The sequence below is a fragment of the Myodes glareolus genome, chromosome 14 (genome assembly GCF_982192425.1).
Source record: "Myodes glareolus chromosome 14, mMyoGla1.1, whole genome shotgun sequence".
NCBI classification, from domain to species: domain Eukaryota; kingdom Metazoa; phylum Chordata; class Mammalia; order Rodentia; family Cricetidae; genus Myodes; species Myodes glareolus.
The window spans coordinates 45,041,001-45,057,446 of NC_142039.1; the positions used below are offsets into that span (position 1 = coordinate 45,041,001).

At 36.8% G+C, this 16,446-nt stretch overlaps 1 protein-coding gene across 2 annotated transcripts; it reads right to left on the reverse strand.

Annotated features, from left to right (window-relative positions):
- Window positions 1-7,328: 7,328 nt before the first annotated feature.
- Window positions 7,329-15,225, reverse strand: LOC125396299 (prolactin-7D1-like). Of its 2 annotated transcripts, none has more exons than XM_085698846.2 (6): window positions 15,125-15,225; window positions 12,833-13,011; window positions 11,777-11,815; window positions 10,763-10,867; window positions 8,185-8,364; window positions 7,329-7,627 (listed from the first exon to the last, which is right to left on the reverse strand). In XM_085698846.2, exons 1-6 carry the CDS (start codon window positions 15,153-15,155, stop codon window positions 7,409-7,411), a joined length of 753 nt encoding a protein of 250 aa, XP_085554972.1. In that variant the 5' UTR covers window positions 15,156-15,225; the 3' UTR covers window positions 7,329-7,408. The 2 variants fall into 2 exon arrangements, with proteins under 2 accessions (XP_085554972.1, XP_085554973.1); XM_085698847.2 differs by having other exon boundaries at window positions 12,833-13,008; window positions 15,125-15,211.
- Between the last annotated feature and the right edge of the window lie 1,221 nt (window positions 15,226-16,446).

Below are 16,446 nucleotides of genomic sequence, written 5' to 3' on the forward strand. Positions count from 1 at the left end.
TGTACTGGTCAAGAGTTAATAGCAGAATGGACACCTTTCCACCTACACACAGGACATTGTCATAACACCTGTGTATGGCTGGCTCCAATCTGATCAGTCACTGCTTAAAATCCACAATATTCTTCTAAAAGGGCCAAGAACCAAAGGATCCTATTTCCCACGAACACAGAAGTTACACTTTCTTCCATGTCCTTAGGTGATATCCTACCATGCATGAAGCATATATCCCGGTAGGTCAATGACCACAAGCATAAAATATACATGGTATAATATTTTTTAGACATAATTACCCATTACCACTTAAGCTAATGCATTTCACTTTAATACTACTATCTCTATACCTGTGCTCTCTTGCTCCCCATGTCTGATAAATTTTAAGATTGCCATGAAGCACTGTTCAATTAGAAATAATATTTTAGAGAACTGTCCTCTAACATTATAGTATTTAAAAAACACATGTCTCTTTCAAACTTGCACAAGAAATACTTTTTTGATGCCACACCAAACTTTCCAAAAACCTTCTCTCTATGACTCCTTTTAATTTTTTCCTTATTAACCCCATCTTAAATACTTTAGCAATTTATATTCTAGTCACTTATATTCAGCATGAGCAAAGTTTCTCTATTGTAGTCTCTGAGTTCAGTATTTGAGGATTTGGGAGCTTGAGGAGCAATCATATTGTCTTTCCATTTCATTTCTGTGTTTCTGTTGTGATAATGAGATTAAAACTTGTCGGCAGGTGATCTGTTGATAATTAAAAGATGAGTGACGACTTACAACTTGTCAAGGTTCAGAAAAGAAGAGACTTCTAAATGTTTGACCTTAAATGGGATATCTTTATTTCATCAACCTTCCCTTAAGTTTCCAGGATCATCATGGGAGAAGGGCCAAGCCAGAGGCAGTGAATGACTTCAAAAGAGAAGTATTTTCCAGATCTAGCAAGGTATGCAGATGCACAGAAACTGAGAATGTGCAAAAGATCCACAGGAATTCAAGCCAAGAAAATCCTAGCAAGGCAATGGGAAGTAAGCACCAAGTCTGACTCTTTGCTGAGGAACGATTGGTATCTAATTTCTACCAGAAGAGAGAAGGTCAGATTGGTTCAATGATGTGACACTTAGTATATCAACCACATTCTAGGACTGGCCTATGCCTGTGTGGTCAACTAACAAAAACTGGACTCGATGAGTTGATGGGACAGAGAGGAGAGAGAGAGAGAGAGAGAGAGAGAGAGAGAGAGAGAGAGAGAGAGAGATTCCCTCTTTGAGGCACACAGCAATAAAATCACTTGCTTCTAACATCTTTTAAATTTTTAGTACCTCAGTATAGTTCCAAAGCCTGGCAATCAAGGCTTTAAACATGAGCTTTGAATTATCCTGTATCATAAGGAACCACAAACTCTTTGAAAACTGAATGAAGTCAGAAGGGTATCTGATTCCTTCATCTAGTTCAAACTCACTGAAAAGAAAAGTGACTTATAATGCATCATTGCTGAGCGGCAGAAACTCTTTTCCTGTGGCATAGCATAAACTACATTTGACTCTAGTCATATGTGTAATTTACCTAAGCTGAAACAGTTTGTGCTATTTTTGGTGCAAAGTGAATGACATACACACAAATTAAGTTCCGGTAAAACTGACCAGAAAATTATCTACATCCTCTCTCCTAGTTTCCAATCATGATTACTTTCGTTCTTTTTATCTACTCAGTATCTTCCTCAGTCCAGCCACAGCTTGCTGATGCCTCTATGGCTCCTGTGTCCTTTGATTCATCGCTCACTGAAGAGCCTTTGCTAAATTTTTATTAGTGTCAGCATTGTATTTCAACTGGTTTTCAGACATCTTAGTTTCTCTTTTTCTGCCACCTACACATTCTTGTAACTCTTCACCAGATAAACATTTGTGTTTTCTAGTTCTAGGAGTGTTGTTTTCTTGCAGTAAAACATGTCGCCTGTAGGTTGAGCTCAAACTCAAAATTGACATGCCATCCATTGTAACACAAAACACATTGTCACCCTGTAGTATCATCTATAGATAAAACAATATCTGCTTAAAACTAACTATTAGTTGTTTACTAATGACATATAATAATAAAACTCAGTTTTCTCACTGGAAATGAAGGTATGTTATAGAATGGGAGTGGATGAATTGTTTGCCCATTATGATGAACCAGTACCCTATAACAGCTTCAGAACTTCACCTCACACCATCACATTCCTGAAACTTGGGCAATACTTTGGTTTCACTTGCTATTTTCTGATTCATTTTGTAGCTTTTTTAAGTAGTATCCTTTACCTTGTCATTAGTACAATAATTTAAATGTTTATATGTTCCCCACGAGTTCAGTTAAACTACTGACAGAAAGGTAGTTTTTCATATTTTGTTGATTATTTCATCTTCATACACTGAGACTTCCACATACAAGCATTAATATTTAATATATTCCAAATGAAGGCTTGAGTCACTTGATCCCCAGGGGGAAAGCTGAAGACAACAGCAGTTATATTTTTCATACTTTTTATTTAAAACAATCTCCTTCTATTTTACATACTAATCCCAATTCCCCTTCTCTGCTCTGCTCCCTGTATCTTTTCTTTCTATCCACTCCTCAGAGAAAGTTAGGCCTCCCATGGGGAGTCAACAAAGTCGGTCACAAGAAGGAATAATAAAGGCTGCAAAGCAAAAAGGCCAACCAACATATAAAGAAAGGTATTTGTGCTTAGGATATTTAATTTCTTACTTTATTAGATCAAACACTTTCTAGCACTTGTTTGTTTCTGTTTTAATACCTCTCCTGGTAACCCTTGTCATCTTAAATGGAAATCCATAGATTGTACCCTAACCCTCCTGAAAGCAAGAATAACTGCTATCATTTTCTGAAATATATTTTCTAGCTACTCTTTGTAAATTAGGTTTGACAACAATAGTTATAATGAATCTTCTCTAAAAGTTTAGAGTTTAGTTACATGTCACTATTGAACAGAGGCCTTTTGCCAACACACAGGAGTGTAAAATTCAATCTTGTTATGAACTTACATAACACTGTGAAATTCATGTCTTATAAAATTGTGTGAACTCAAGAGGTGAGATGGGTTGAGGGTTTAGTTTGGATAATGACTTTCTACACAATAGGAATTATCCTAGACAGAAGCACAGGAAAGTTTCAGATAACAGCACCCTTGACCATGATGAAAGTCATTTGTTTGGCTGAACAACTGAATAAAAGCAGCAGGAACTTTTATTGTGTAGAACAAATTTCTCATGAATTCTGACCTGGAGAGTGGCCTCACTTTGTTTTTCTTTAAGGTTTAAGAAATCAAGTAGATTATGAAACTATACTTCTAAAGCTAATGAAACTTTCAGGAAAACAAGAGAGAAGACAAAAGGCATGGGAAAGAAGAGAAGATAATATTTGGGGTCTAAAGGTCTAAAGTGCAAGATACGTTGAAATTCTTGTGAGTTCAAGTTTGTAACAGTATGTTGTTCTTCATAATGTGTTTTTTTGTATATTTTCTGCTTAGGTTTTTCCTTTATTTGCTTTCTGCCCCATTGCCCAGTTTTCTTCTGTCCATCAAAGTCTTTTTCTTTTATGTTTATCAAGATGCTGACTGAGCAGTCTTTAATTGTCTATATATACATTTGCAAATCCCTGACACTTGCTGGAAATACAGCATGGCAATGTATTTTTCTTTACAGAGATGCGGCAGTCAGGTGAGACTGTACCCTTGGTTGCTTAAAGGTAGTTGACAAGATGAATTCTTAGTTTCTTACTTTTGTATTGAGGTCATATTTATATTGACAGGTTTTTAAGAGATATCTGGGTGAGTTACTATGAGGATATTCTTCCTAGATAAATTTAATCATGAACTTTAAGGGGAGATGACATCTCATTTCCAGATACCTGCGTGATTTTCTTATATTTTCTATATGAACAGAAAAAGAAGAAAATTGTCAGGACCCCAAGAAGGGATCAGCAGTGACTATATGTTATTGCCACCCATTGCTGATGGGATTCTAATGTGTGGGATTCCTGTGTCAGTTGGTTAAAAAGCACACTCTTAGCCACTTTTCTTTTCTTTTAATTTTTATTTTTCCATCAATTATTTACACTTCCTTCCCTCCTCCCAATCCCCTCCCACTCCCCCACATCCCCTCCCCATTCTCCTGCCCTGCTTGAGAGAGGGTCAGGAAAAATGCCCTGTGGGAAGACCAAGGCCCTCCCCTGCCCACATTCAGGCCTAGGGAGCTGTGCATCCATATAGACTAGGGTCCCCAAAAGCCAGAACATGCCATAAAAACAAGTCCCAGTGCCTTTATCAATGGCTTCTCAGTCAGCCCCCATTGTGAACCACAATCAGAGGGTCCAGTTTGATCACAAGCTCATTCAGACCCGGTCATGGAAGAATGGATAAAGAAAGTGTGGAATACATACACATTAGAGTACTACTCGGCAGTAAAAAAATCAATGACATCTTTAATTTTCCATGCAAATGAATGGAAATAGAAAACACTATCCTGAGTGAGATAACTCAGACCCAAAAAGATGAATTTGGTATGTACTCACTCATTTGTGGACTCTAGCCATAAACCAAGGTGAACCCAAAGAAAACCATATATAGATCCTCCTGGAAATTGGAAGCAAACAAGATTGCAGGGCAAAAGCTGTAAGCATGGAGGTGAAGGTAAGGGTGAGGATGAGTTTGGGGGAAAGGGAGAGGGAGAGAGTGAAGGGAGAAGGGAAGGTCTGGCAAGAGCTTGGGGGAGTGGGAGGATGGAGATGGAGGAAGGGCAGATATAAGAGCAGGGAAGAAGATATCTACAGTAAGGGATTCATTTTAGGGTTGGCAAGAGACTTGGCTCTAGAGGAGATCCCAGGTGTCCATGGGATGTCCCCAGCTAGGTCCTTGGACAGCAGAGGAGAGGGTGCCTGAGCTGTCCTTGTCCCACTATCATGCTGATGATTATCTTGAATATCACCATAGAATCTTCATCTGGCGACGGATGGAGATAGAAACAGAGACCCTCATCAGAGCAACGGACTAAGCTCCAAGGTCCAGTTGAAAGGCAGAAGGAGGGAGAAGATGAGCAAGGAAGTCAGGACCACCAACTGAGGCAGTGTGCCTGTTCTAATGGGAGCTCACCACTTTTCTTCAGTAGCATGCATTCATGATGAGAAGACCTAAAGGAGTCTCATGGTAGAGCTCTGGAGTGGATTAAGAATCTAGTTTTGTAATCTCTCTGAGTAAGTATGCCATTCACTAGATATCTGGAGAAAACACTATTATGTTCCATGAGTGGGGGAAGACCTTGTCAGATTCTAGTCCTGGGACTGGGTTATATCAAATTGATTTGTTGATCAAAGAAGTTCCATGTGAATACCCAGACAAGTCAGATGGCTGCCAAGACTATAGGTTGCTCACCACAAGCAAACAGTAAGGCCCCATTGCAGAAAACAATACCTACACAGCTCATTGAACATGTAAAAGTTGAGCTGTTGCTTACTGAGAACCTCTGCCCCTATGTTCTAGCAGCTTTGGTACAGGCAGGTACTCTGAATGCCAGCAAAAGAGAAACAGAAACTCCAAGCTGGTCTAAAACCCCATGATTCAAAATGGTGCCCTGCCTGAAAGCTATGCTACAGCAATGGTGGCACAAATCTTGTGGGAGTCACCATAGTGGTTTGACCGAAGACTCACTCCACAAGATGAAACCTGACATTACTTAGGGGATCAAGAACCTGAGACTTAGTGATCTAGAGAAAGACCAATACTAATGTTCTAAAAAGAGAAACCAAGCCAAACCAACCAATCAAAGAAGCAAAAAGCAAAAAATCCTAGCAATCTATACTCATAGATCAGGGCTCTGCTCAGTCGTCTTCAAGAAAGCTTCCTCCTTCGACAGATGGGAACAAATACAGAGACCTATGGCCAGACATTGAGCAAATAATGAAACACTTAGCCATAAATGGATGTCTTCATCAAATCCTTTCCCTCAGGGCTCAGGGAGCCTATGAAGAGGAAGCAGAGAGATTGTAAGAGCCAGAGGGCACAGAGGACACCAAGAAAACAAGGTCCTATAAATGGACACGACCAAAGCACACATGAACCCTCAGAGACTGAAGCAGCATGAGGCCCAAGGCCTCCATGGGTCTAGACTAGATCCTTTGTGTGTGTGTGTGTGTGTGTGTGTGTGTGTGTGTGTGTGTGTGTGTGTTGCCTTACAGTTAGGGTGTTTATTCGGTTCTATGTTGCCTTACAGTTAGGGTGTTTATTCGGTTCTAGAGTGTGAAAATGCATAGGCCTCTGTTTTGTATGATCTCTGCTAGGCTCATTTCCTGTTGTTTGCTTCATCCAATGAGATGAAAGCTTTTGCTTGTGTGTTAGTTTCGTTTTATATTATTATATTAAGTAGATTATATTAATCATCCCCCCTTAGTTTGTTTTTTAATTTTGTTTTCACATAAGAGATAGAAAGGGTCTGGATCCAGATGGGAAGGGAGGTGGGAAGAAACTGGGAGTGGGGAAGGAACAGTAAGGAATATGAGGAAGCGAATAATATGTGATCAAGATATATTATTGAAGAAAAAGTTCTATTTTCAATAGAAGAAAAACATTTTTAAAAAGTCCTTGTCAGTGGTCTGTCTGATTTGACCACACAAGTTGACAATGAGTGAATTTCCCCTTTCCTACTTCTTTATCTCATCCTGACAAAGTCAAAAGAACAGACAGAGAGAAGTAGGAAGTCTACAACTTTTGTAGAAATGGATGATCTCAACCTTCCCTTCTGTGTGACTTCATCCACAGGAGAATGGGAGCAGTATACCAACTAATTTGAATAATAAAATTGAAACTACGCTAAATGAGACTCCAGAGACACACAGGGAAGATAATAGATGGATATATCTAAGATGTTGCTAAGGAGACAAATTCAGTGAAACATGATTGAAAACGATAAGATGAGAAAATAGCCATTCCATGTTTGTACTGTAACCACTTAAATTAAAAAAGTTCTTAGCACTTAGTCATAGTGAAGATTCGTGGTAATTTTGTTTTCAGACATTTGACTATGAAAGTTGGTTTAGAGGCATGATCAACTTTTTTAAAGTACCCCAATATTTCTGATTCTGTAATAGAATTAATGTATTTTTAATTATGATCTCATTCATTGATTCCAATAACTCTATCCACACTAATTTAGTGTGGTTCTAAACTAAGCTATGCATTTTTCCCTTTGCCAGTTGATGATCTTGGGTTTGGATAGGGAGATCTCATTGCTATTGACAAATTTATTACTAAATGAATAAAAGATAACACCAATTTTTTTCTATGCTGTGACATATCTTGTGCCTTTTATTAACAGACACATTACACTTAAACATACATTCAAAGGGCATAAAATTAAAAGAAGCTTCATGAAGGTGTACCACGTGATTGAAAGAAACAGATGTCACCAGTCACGTATACACATTTCAGGAGACGGATATAATATTCAGCTATTTGCAGGTCAAGTTGCAGGCAGAACGAATACATATATAGAGCAAAAAAATGAATTCTTTCATCAGTTATCTGCAAAGTTCCCAGATCTGACCAGACTGGGAAGTCTTCATTTTCTTGGATTGCAGGATTAACCTATTGACCAGAAAGGATAGGTGCTTATTATCACTATTTGTGTCCATTTGACCTTTCCCCTTCTAAATGCTGAATCATACTTAAGCAAATACTATAAATGTGAAATTTCAGTTACAGGCATGGATTTCCATGTTTTTATTTTTTAAATAATAGAACACTGTAAGTTATTTTATCATCTAGAAGCAAGACTTATATACATTTTTTTGTTTAAAGTTAAATTTAAAGTTAATTATAATAAGACAGATGGAACATCAGGACTCTGGTAACTGAGCATAGACTCTGTCCAAGGGACAATGGAAGAACTGTGTTAGTTCTTTCACTTAAGAAGCATTTTGGCCAGGGTTGATTATGTTAAGAATATCTAACGTGGTACTTGAGGGTATTCCTATCAGCCCAGAACTCACAATATTTTTATCTGTCTTGTAATGAAGAAGCTGAAAACAAGGTTAGATGCCTAACTTTGTTCTTGCAATGTTAAGTGTTTCAAAGTTTAACACTCACTACAGATATCACATTATCCATAAAGCAGAGAATCAGAGGGTAAGAAGATTACTCACCTTATGTACTAGCTTCTCGAAGTGCTCTAGAAAGATTTTGTGTTGGTCCTCAATGGCTTTGGCCATTGACAGGATAACATCGGGGACCCCTGGCATAGCACTGAGTTCCTTCACTAGATGTTTCAGAGGATCTTTCCAGTCACGCAGTATACGGAGTGTCGTATTTGATAGGTCTTCAACCTATGGAACAGTTATTGAACAATCATTAAGATAAGCGAAATATAGGACTAGTTACACGTGACTGTTAATTAGGGAGCAGAAACTAACCCATCATCTGCTATTCTTATGGGTAAGTGTGATTTTCTTGAGAGGAAAATGATATAGCAATGTAAAAATCAAAATATTCACCTGTGATTTTTAAAAAATGAAACAGCTTATCTAAATAATAGTTTCTATAAACTATATCATTTAACATGCTCTGTTTTTTGTCTGAAATTCTACCATCTGCTTTCCCGGTAAGGCATTATATATTTGATTGTTTTGTTCATCCATGAGACAGACCCCCCCCAAGGCTTTCTTGAACTGAGGAGGAGCTCACTGGACTAGAATCAGGAAGATAGATATTAACAGTTTCAACAGCAAATCATTTAAATCATATTTATGACATCAGTTAGAGAGGATGTTTGCAAAATATTCATTATGAACTTTAGGATAGTAATAGAAATGTACTTTGTAGACAATCTGTCATTAATAAATATGGTTCTTTGGTCTACAACACTCCCTCCTTTTGTCTCTAACAAGTATACTGAAGAACAATGGGGCTCGTTGCATGCATAGACTCAACAGTTCAATTTTAATGGTTCAATATATGTCAGAATTGTATTTGAACCTTATGACTAATTTATAGTGTTTGCTATGTTCATGTCTTTTAACTAATGTAGTGATAGGAAGAGTGAAGAGCAGAACAGTGTTCAATAAACACTGGCAGAAATGTGGGAAGAATATGACGGGAAGGGGCAGGTGCAAAGTTATGGCAGTACAGGTAGCTGGGAGAAGGTGAATAAGAGAGAGGATTTGAATTTGATGAAGTTCAAAATTCCATTATGACTGGGCTGGCTGATATACACATTCCACAAAACATTTCAAAGCATTCATTTCCTTATCCAAGATACAGTTTGGTAGGATTAATTAAAACAATGTCAGTAAACTACTTTGTGACATTTCTACAATAAAGTAAGTCTTCAGAAGCATTGTGTCCCCACCTTACCCTCCTTTTACTTTACTAATTATAAGTGATGCCTAAGTTAATAAATTGGGGGGTAAGTTATGGTCATGGGTAAGAAAGAAGAGGTCATAACAAAACTTAATCAGAACTGTTTGACTTCTCATCACAACTGAGGAAATGATATCCTGTTGGGAAGCAGTAGACAGTATTTATAAGACTCCCTTGGCCAGGTACTTTCAGTTAAGACACAGAAGAAATTATAAAGTCAAGAAGTTTGGCATTCAAATGGAAGAAGCAAACGTAGAACCAGGATATTTGGGATAGAAGAATTAGCTCAGTGGTCAATAATGACAGGCATATCAATGTGGAGACAATACGAATTTATAATAAAGACTATTGGGTTTGCATATCTTAACCAAATACACGAATGTGTTTTTTAAAAAAGTAGGCACTGAGTTTTGTTCAAAGTTTCCTACAGAATAATAAGTCAATTCTGAGTGGCAACACATTATTAAAATAAGATCTTTTTTTTGGTTGGGAGACTTTGGATGATCCCAGATAAGACCCTAAACAATAGAAGAGAAGGTGTCTGAACTGGTCTTGTCCTGTACTCAGACTGATGATTATCTTAAATATCACCATAGAACTTTTGTTCGGTAACTGATGGAAACAGAGGCAAAGGCCTGCACCAGAGCACTGGACTGAGCTCCCAAAGTACTGTTAAAGAATGGGAGGAGTGAGAATATGAACAAAGAGGTCAAGACCATGATGAGGACACCCTCTGAAACAGTCTACCTGGGCTAATGGGAGCTCACCAACTCCACTTGGACAGGGAAGGAAACAGCATAGGTTCAAACTATGAATGTAGTCCCTCTGAATGTAGGTGACAGTTGTATGGCTAGGGGAAACTGCGGGGCCAATGGCAGTGGCACCAGGATTTATCCCTACTGCTTGTACTAGAATTTTGGAACTTCTCTATGAACAGATACCTCGCTCAGTCTATATGTGGTAGGGAGGGCCTTGGACCTTCCCCAAAGCAATGTGCCTTGCTGTCTCTGAGGAGTGGATGAGGATAAGGTGGGGGGGTTAGGTAGGGAGGAGGGTAAGAGGGGAGGGAGTGGAAACTAAGCTTGGTATGGAAAATGAAAAAAATTCTCTTTAAAAAATTAATTAATTATTTAATTAATTAATTAAAATTAAGATATTTTAAATGGTCGGTTTATAACAATCTGCTACACTATTATGCAATATCTGAGTTCCTTTGTAATTTATCAGGTAGATACTGTGGTTTTTATTTCACTTGGCATTCCTGCCCTTCTGATTACCACACCCCTGGCAGTACTCATAGGAAGGTGCACCATGGCAAAGTCAGGGCAGAAATTTAGCTGTTCAGATGAAATGCCGAGGACGCACCAAGGTCTTCCTGACATCCTCTTTTGGGTTAGGAGATTCGATGGGAAGAATGTGGCAGTGTTTTGAGAGTTTATCCATTTCCTTGTTCTGGTACAAACTTAAGATCTGAAAATGTTCAAGAGGAAATTTGAGTTAACTGATATTTAAAAATTTTAAAAAAAATGAGCTAGCAACCAAAATAGTAATACATTAATAGATGTGTAACTTTTACAAATAAGCATTGCATAAAATCTACAATTAAGAGAGTAACTCTTTTACTTAATATTCCATTTAAGTCAATAAATTCATTTGACTTTTCATCTAAGTTTCTAATATCCCATCCTTTTTCCTATTTAGCATTTTACTGTTCTATCACTAATCCTAAAATTTACTATATAACGTAAAGATAACCCCTAAATATAGTAAAGGCAAAAACATGGAACATTTTAAACATCATTTTTCAGTGAGATTTGGGCATAATGTCATAGTAAATATGTATCATTATTAATTAATTTCTTTCTTTGTATTAGTTCAAATTCACTTTTAAAACTAGGTATTATATAAATTATCCATTTTCTTTCTGTTTCCAGTGAATATATACACCTATACCATTCAAAGTCTATCATATATCATGAATGAAATTGTATCAATTGTAACAAAATTAAACATAAATGTTAACCATTTTAGGAAATACTAAAGTTCAAAATAAGATACTAATTAAGGTAACATATTACTGAATACATAATCAAAATTATTTTCTTTTTGAAACCTTTACAATTTTTTTCATAAATATAAACACTAAAGAGTAAAACATAAATTTGAGAATAACTTGAACAGTCATTTTATCCGTTGCAAAACATATTCCCAGAAGTTGTCCAGTTTTCATCCTGCTTACAGTGGCTGAGGTTTCCTTCACCCTTCACCTGTGCAGGTGTTTTATTTGAATTGGTTCTTGCTGCTTTTTTATGAAAGTTGCAGTGCAATCATTAGCATGGATACTTTGTGGAGGAGAGAGAAGTCAGTGAAGATACTTACAATTTGATTGAATATTCTTGAAGAGTAGTTGTTGTGGAACTAAAACAGAATAGAGCAATGAAAGAAAATGTGTGAGTAAACATCACGAATACATTTTATTGCAAATGAAGGGACACATGTTCTGGGTACCCCTGTTATTAAAGCCCTGTCAATTGTCTCCTTCTTGATTGACCTTTACACAGATAATATACAATCCCTTTTCACCTCTAACTCAGTCTTCCCTTGAATAAACTCATGCAATAGAAACCTTTAAGAAAAAAAAAAGATTTCTAGATGGAGGGGTTTCTGAGAACAGAGTATATCTATTTACTTTCTTGACATCTTCTGAGTTTAGATTAGTTCTATTCATTCTATTCAACTCCCAATTGTGCACTTTTTCCTCTATTAATGTTTAATGTCTGCTAACTGAAGATGCCTTGAAGACTGGCCTACTGCAAATAACGTAAGGAAGTTCAAGTTCTTCAGCAGTTACATCTTCTAGGTTTTTATGTCATGACTGCAAATTTAGGAAAAGTTATTTTTATATGTGTTTTTTTCAAAAAGTTACATAGAGGCAAATAATTCTTCCTTCTTCCTTCCTTCCTTCCTTCTTTCCTTCCTTCCTTCCTTCCTTCCTTCCTTCCTTCCTTCCTTCCTTCCTTCCTTCCTTCCTTTCTTCCTTGCAATGGTGTTCTGCCTGTATGTATCAGTGTGAAAGTGTCTCAGACCTACTGGACTTAGAGAGTTGTGAGCCTCCATGTGGATATTAGGAATTAGGCCAGAGTCCTCTGGAAAAACAGCCAAATTTCTGTTTTTTTGTGTTTTTAATCACTGAGCTACCACTCCAGTTTTAAGTAAAACTATTTAATTTAATGAAAACTATTGAAAGTTTTTACAAGTCTTTGAGATATCATGGAACTGCCACATTCTCTTCGTTGCACTTTAAATACCATAGACTTTCTTTTAAATTTGAATGGCATATTAGGAACAGGTTGCATTATGTTTCCTATTAAACTATAGTACAATGAACTCATCATCTGGGAGGTTCCTGGGAATTGGGGTTAGTGAGGTACTTACAAATTCTAGGCGCATGTCTCTAGCAAGGTCACTGATGTTCTCAGACAGTATAGTGGCATTTTCCAATAGGTCTTTGAGGGACACTTCACTAAGGCCAGTGTTACTGATATTCATGGGCGCAGAGGCCACTCCCTCCCACAGGAGTAGGCTTGACAGCAACAGCATCAGGAAAGTCCCTGCTACACAGAAACAAAGCTCTACTGAGAACTCTTCATTTGAGGTTCTCAACAGTGACAATATCTCTGCCCGATGTCCTTCCTTGCATGATCTGACACTGTAAAATTGTGCTAGGGAATAAACTTCTTCCATTGTGAAAATGCAATAAATAAATAAGCTAAATAACTAATAACAATTAACAAATACAGTTTGAGAATTTGATGACTTCCCACATCTTCGGATTTCTATCAAATATGATAGACTATTCATTAAAATTTCCAAATATTTGGAGCTTATGTAAATTGTGAGTGAGTAAAAGCCATTCTTTTTAGGAAGCTGACATCTTGAACACTTAGGCTGATTTTCAGTTATCACTCTCTGAAAAACCTTGTCCTGCACTCTTTAGAAATCTTCCATTTTTACAAAGACAGAACACCTTCTACTGTGTCTTATTGCTTCGTAGGGATAAACAAATGACTGCCTGTTGCTCAATCCTGAGGAGGGAGAGAACCCCATCATAAAAAGGATTTTGTATACTGACTTTCATTCATGCATGGTAATAGTTTCATTCAACATTTCCCCAAAGCTTGAAATTGGTTTCTCTGTGAACTTGCTGTTTACAGTAATCCATGAATAGAAAATCCTGTGTAATATCATCAAACTATCTTGAAAAAAGGGAAGCCTTAGAAGTATAACTGATATTTCATAGGGTTTTTATTTTAATATATTACCTGGAGGAGAAGGTTCAATGCCAACACTATGGAAATCCTGTCATATGTGTATATTTTTTATGTTCATATCTTATGTACTTTGGAATTTCATGTGGAGGCAAATCTTGATGCCAAGTATCAGCAGAAGCTATTATTTGTAAATAACAAGTTTTGCCTTTGAGCACATGGACCAGGAAGCCCGATTAGTTTTCATTTATTTACTTCCCTTACCAATAAAACAACCACCTTTTAGTTTTGAGGTTTTTAACTAGGAAAAGTGCTGAGTCCAAAGATAAACAGAAACAGAATACTAGCATATCAACAATTTACTTTCCTAAGAAGATGAACCAGGATGTAGATATAAAAATGCAAAATTCAATTACCTTTGGTGATGCCAGTCTGAAAAGCTTTTATTGTACAATATCTTTGATAAATGCAACTGGAAATAGGCATTATAAACTGAGGAATTTGAAAGACATATTCATGAAAAATACCTAAATTCAAATACTCAAAATAACAGTATACCAGTAAAACCATATGCAAAGTGAAAATAATTCTATATAGATAATCCCTATTGAATACAAAAAACTCATGATGTTTTCCCTAATTAACTTTATGTACCTCATAGATTTATGTTTAGAATAAGTGCACTTACTGCTTTTCAACTTATCATTTGAAGAATTTTAGCAGTCTAAAAGGGGTGCTAGGATCCAATAACTTTAGGTTTTTATTTCATATAATCCAATTTATGCTATTCCAAATGTTTTACTTAAAAATAGTAAGAAAAAGCACAAATATTAGCAAATTTTCTATTTTTAAAATGATACTTTACTTGAGCAAAATTTTCAAAACTTTATAGATTCATCTCCTAAACTTGTATACACTGTTCTCAAATAGGAAATATTATTTAGTTTATTCTATTCAAGCCAGAACATGATACATTCTTCTTTCTACATGTCCCATATACTGAACTCACAGGCTCATGTGGTCCCATCAAATGTGTCAATATCTGAATTTTTGATTTTTTTGAGGTAGATCATTCCATGCTGTAGGTCTCTCCTGACTATTCAAAGTTGTGTAGACACATTACGGTTTCTACTACAAAGTGTTAGTAATATTCATATTTTTTACTTCAGTCCCCCAAAATAATGCAAAATGTCTCTAGATGCTGCTACGTGACTCCAGGCTAAGATTACTCCTCCTTGAGAAATACAGATCCATAAATGCACTTTGTATTTGCCTCTAGAATAATGATTAGAAAATATTTCTCAGATTCATTGGACTTTGCTTTTCTTGGTTAAGTATTAATGCCCTTCATTCCTGGTAAGAAAAGTACAACACCGGAAAAGTAAACTCTCCCAACAAGCTTTGCAATATAATGCATTGCTTAAGCTCACTGGGAGGAGGAGAGTAAACAGTTACTTACAGGAGCATGGTTGAGTCAAAGTCAGTGGCATCGCTGCCAAGTCCCACCACGGCTTAGCTGTTGACTCAGGGAAGACTCTTCACTGGAGTCCTGCCTCTGACTAACTCTCCACCTCTTTTTATAGTCCATCATAGGATCCCTAAGGCTGCACACAGGTAGCAGGAAAAGGGAGCATCGTATTATTTATCATTATTTGTTCCCCTCAGGGGTATAAATAGTTTCGTTACCATGAGCATGGCTTATGTTCTACGTGCACTGCTGATCTTTGTTTTAGGTTGGGAGCTGAACACAAATTGTGTTAGGAGTAACCACAGCAATCTCCTCCTCATAAAGACTGAGAGCAGTTTCAGATACTAGGTAAATAGCTGTCTCAAAGACCTTCTTAATTTTCCTTCAGATTCTTAAATATTTTGATCATTTCTCCTGAAATGGTCAATGAAACTTGGATGGAGGTCATAAATAATTCACTGATTTTGTAGAATTTGAACACATGGCCACAGTATTCTGAGAAGCTTTACCTACATAAATCTTTGACAACATCCAAGATATGTTGTGAAATGTTTGATTTTCCATATTAGGCCCATAAGGGTGTCTAATATTCAAATGCAGATATCAAAAAGGCTGTTTTGGTAGAGAAATCAAATTAATTTAACCAAACAATGTCAAAAGTCTTCATTTTTGGAACCGATAACATCTCCAGTCACAGATTTTTTTTTAACCAGGTTTATAAACATTAGCTCAGTGTGCAGAACTGGGCTTAGAGCTGATTGTAACTTATTCAACTAAACTATAACCTATTTACTGTAACAGTCAGACCAACAGAGAACTAGTCAAAACATCTACCTCAGTTTGTTAATTACCTTGACTTGTACTCAACAAGTTCTTTCCTCACATTTCTTACTACTCTTCCATCCCATTACAAGCTCAAGTTCTTCTTATTATGCAACCAGAACATATACTATCTCACTTTATTATCTCTAGTTTGATTCAGTTCCCATCCATACTCCAACAACAACCAGTTTTACATAGACGGCCACCAGGGACTCACTGTTGAAGCAAAGTAACTTTAGAAACCCTGTGGTTTACCTAGTATATTTTTCAACCCTGCCTGGTGCAGTATATGCATTCAGCTTCTTGACTGTCTTTCCTTTCCTTCTAAAAGTTTCTCCAAGTCTGTAGAACATTAGATCTTATCTCTGTACAATCCTTACCAGTGAAACCATTACAGATTATAACCAAAACCGTTTAAGGCCCAATGTTTCCAACAAGTACAATTTTAATAGAACTCACCATCAATTGGAATCCTTAAAAACAACACTTAC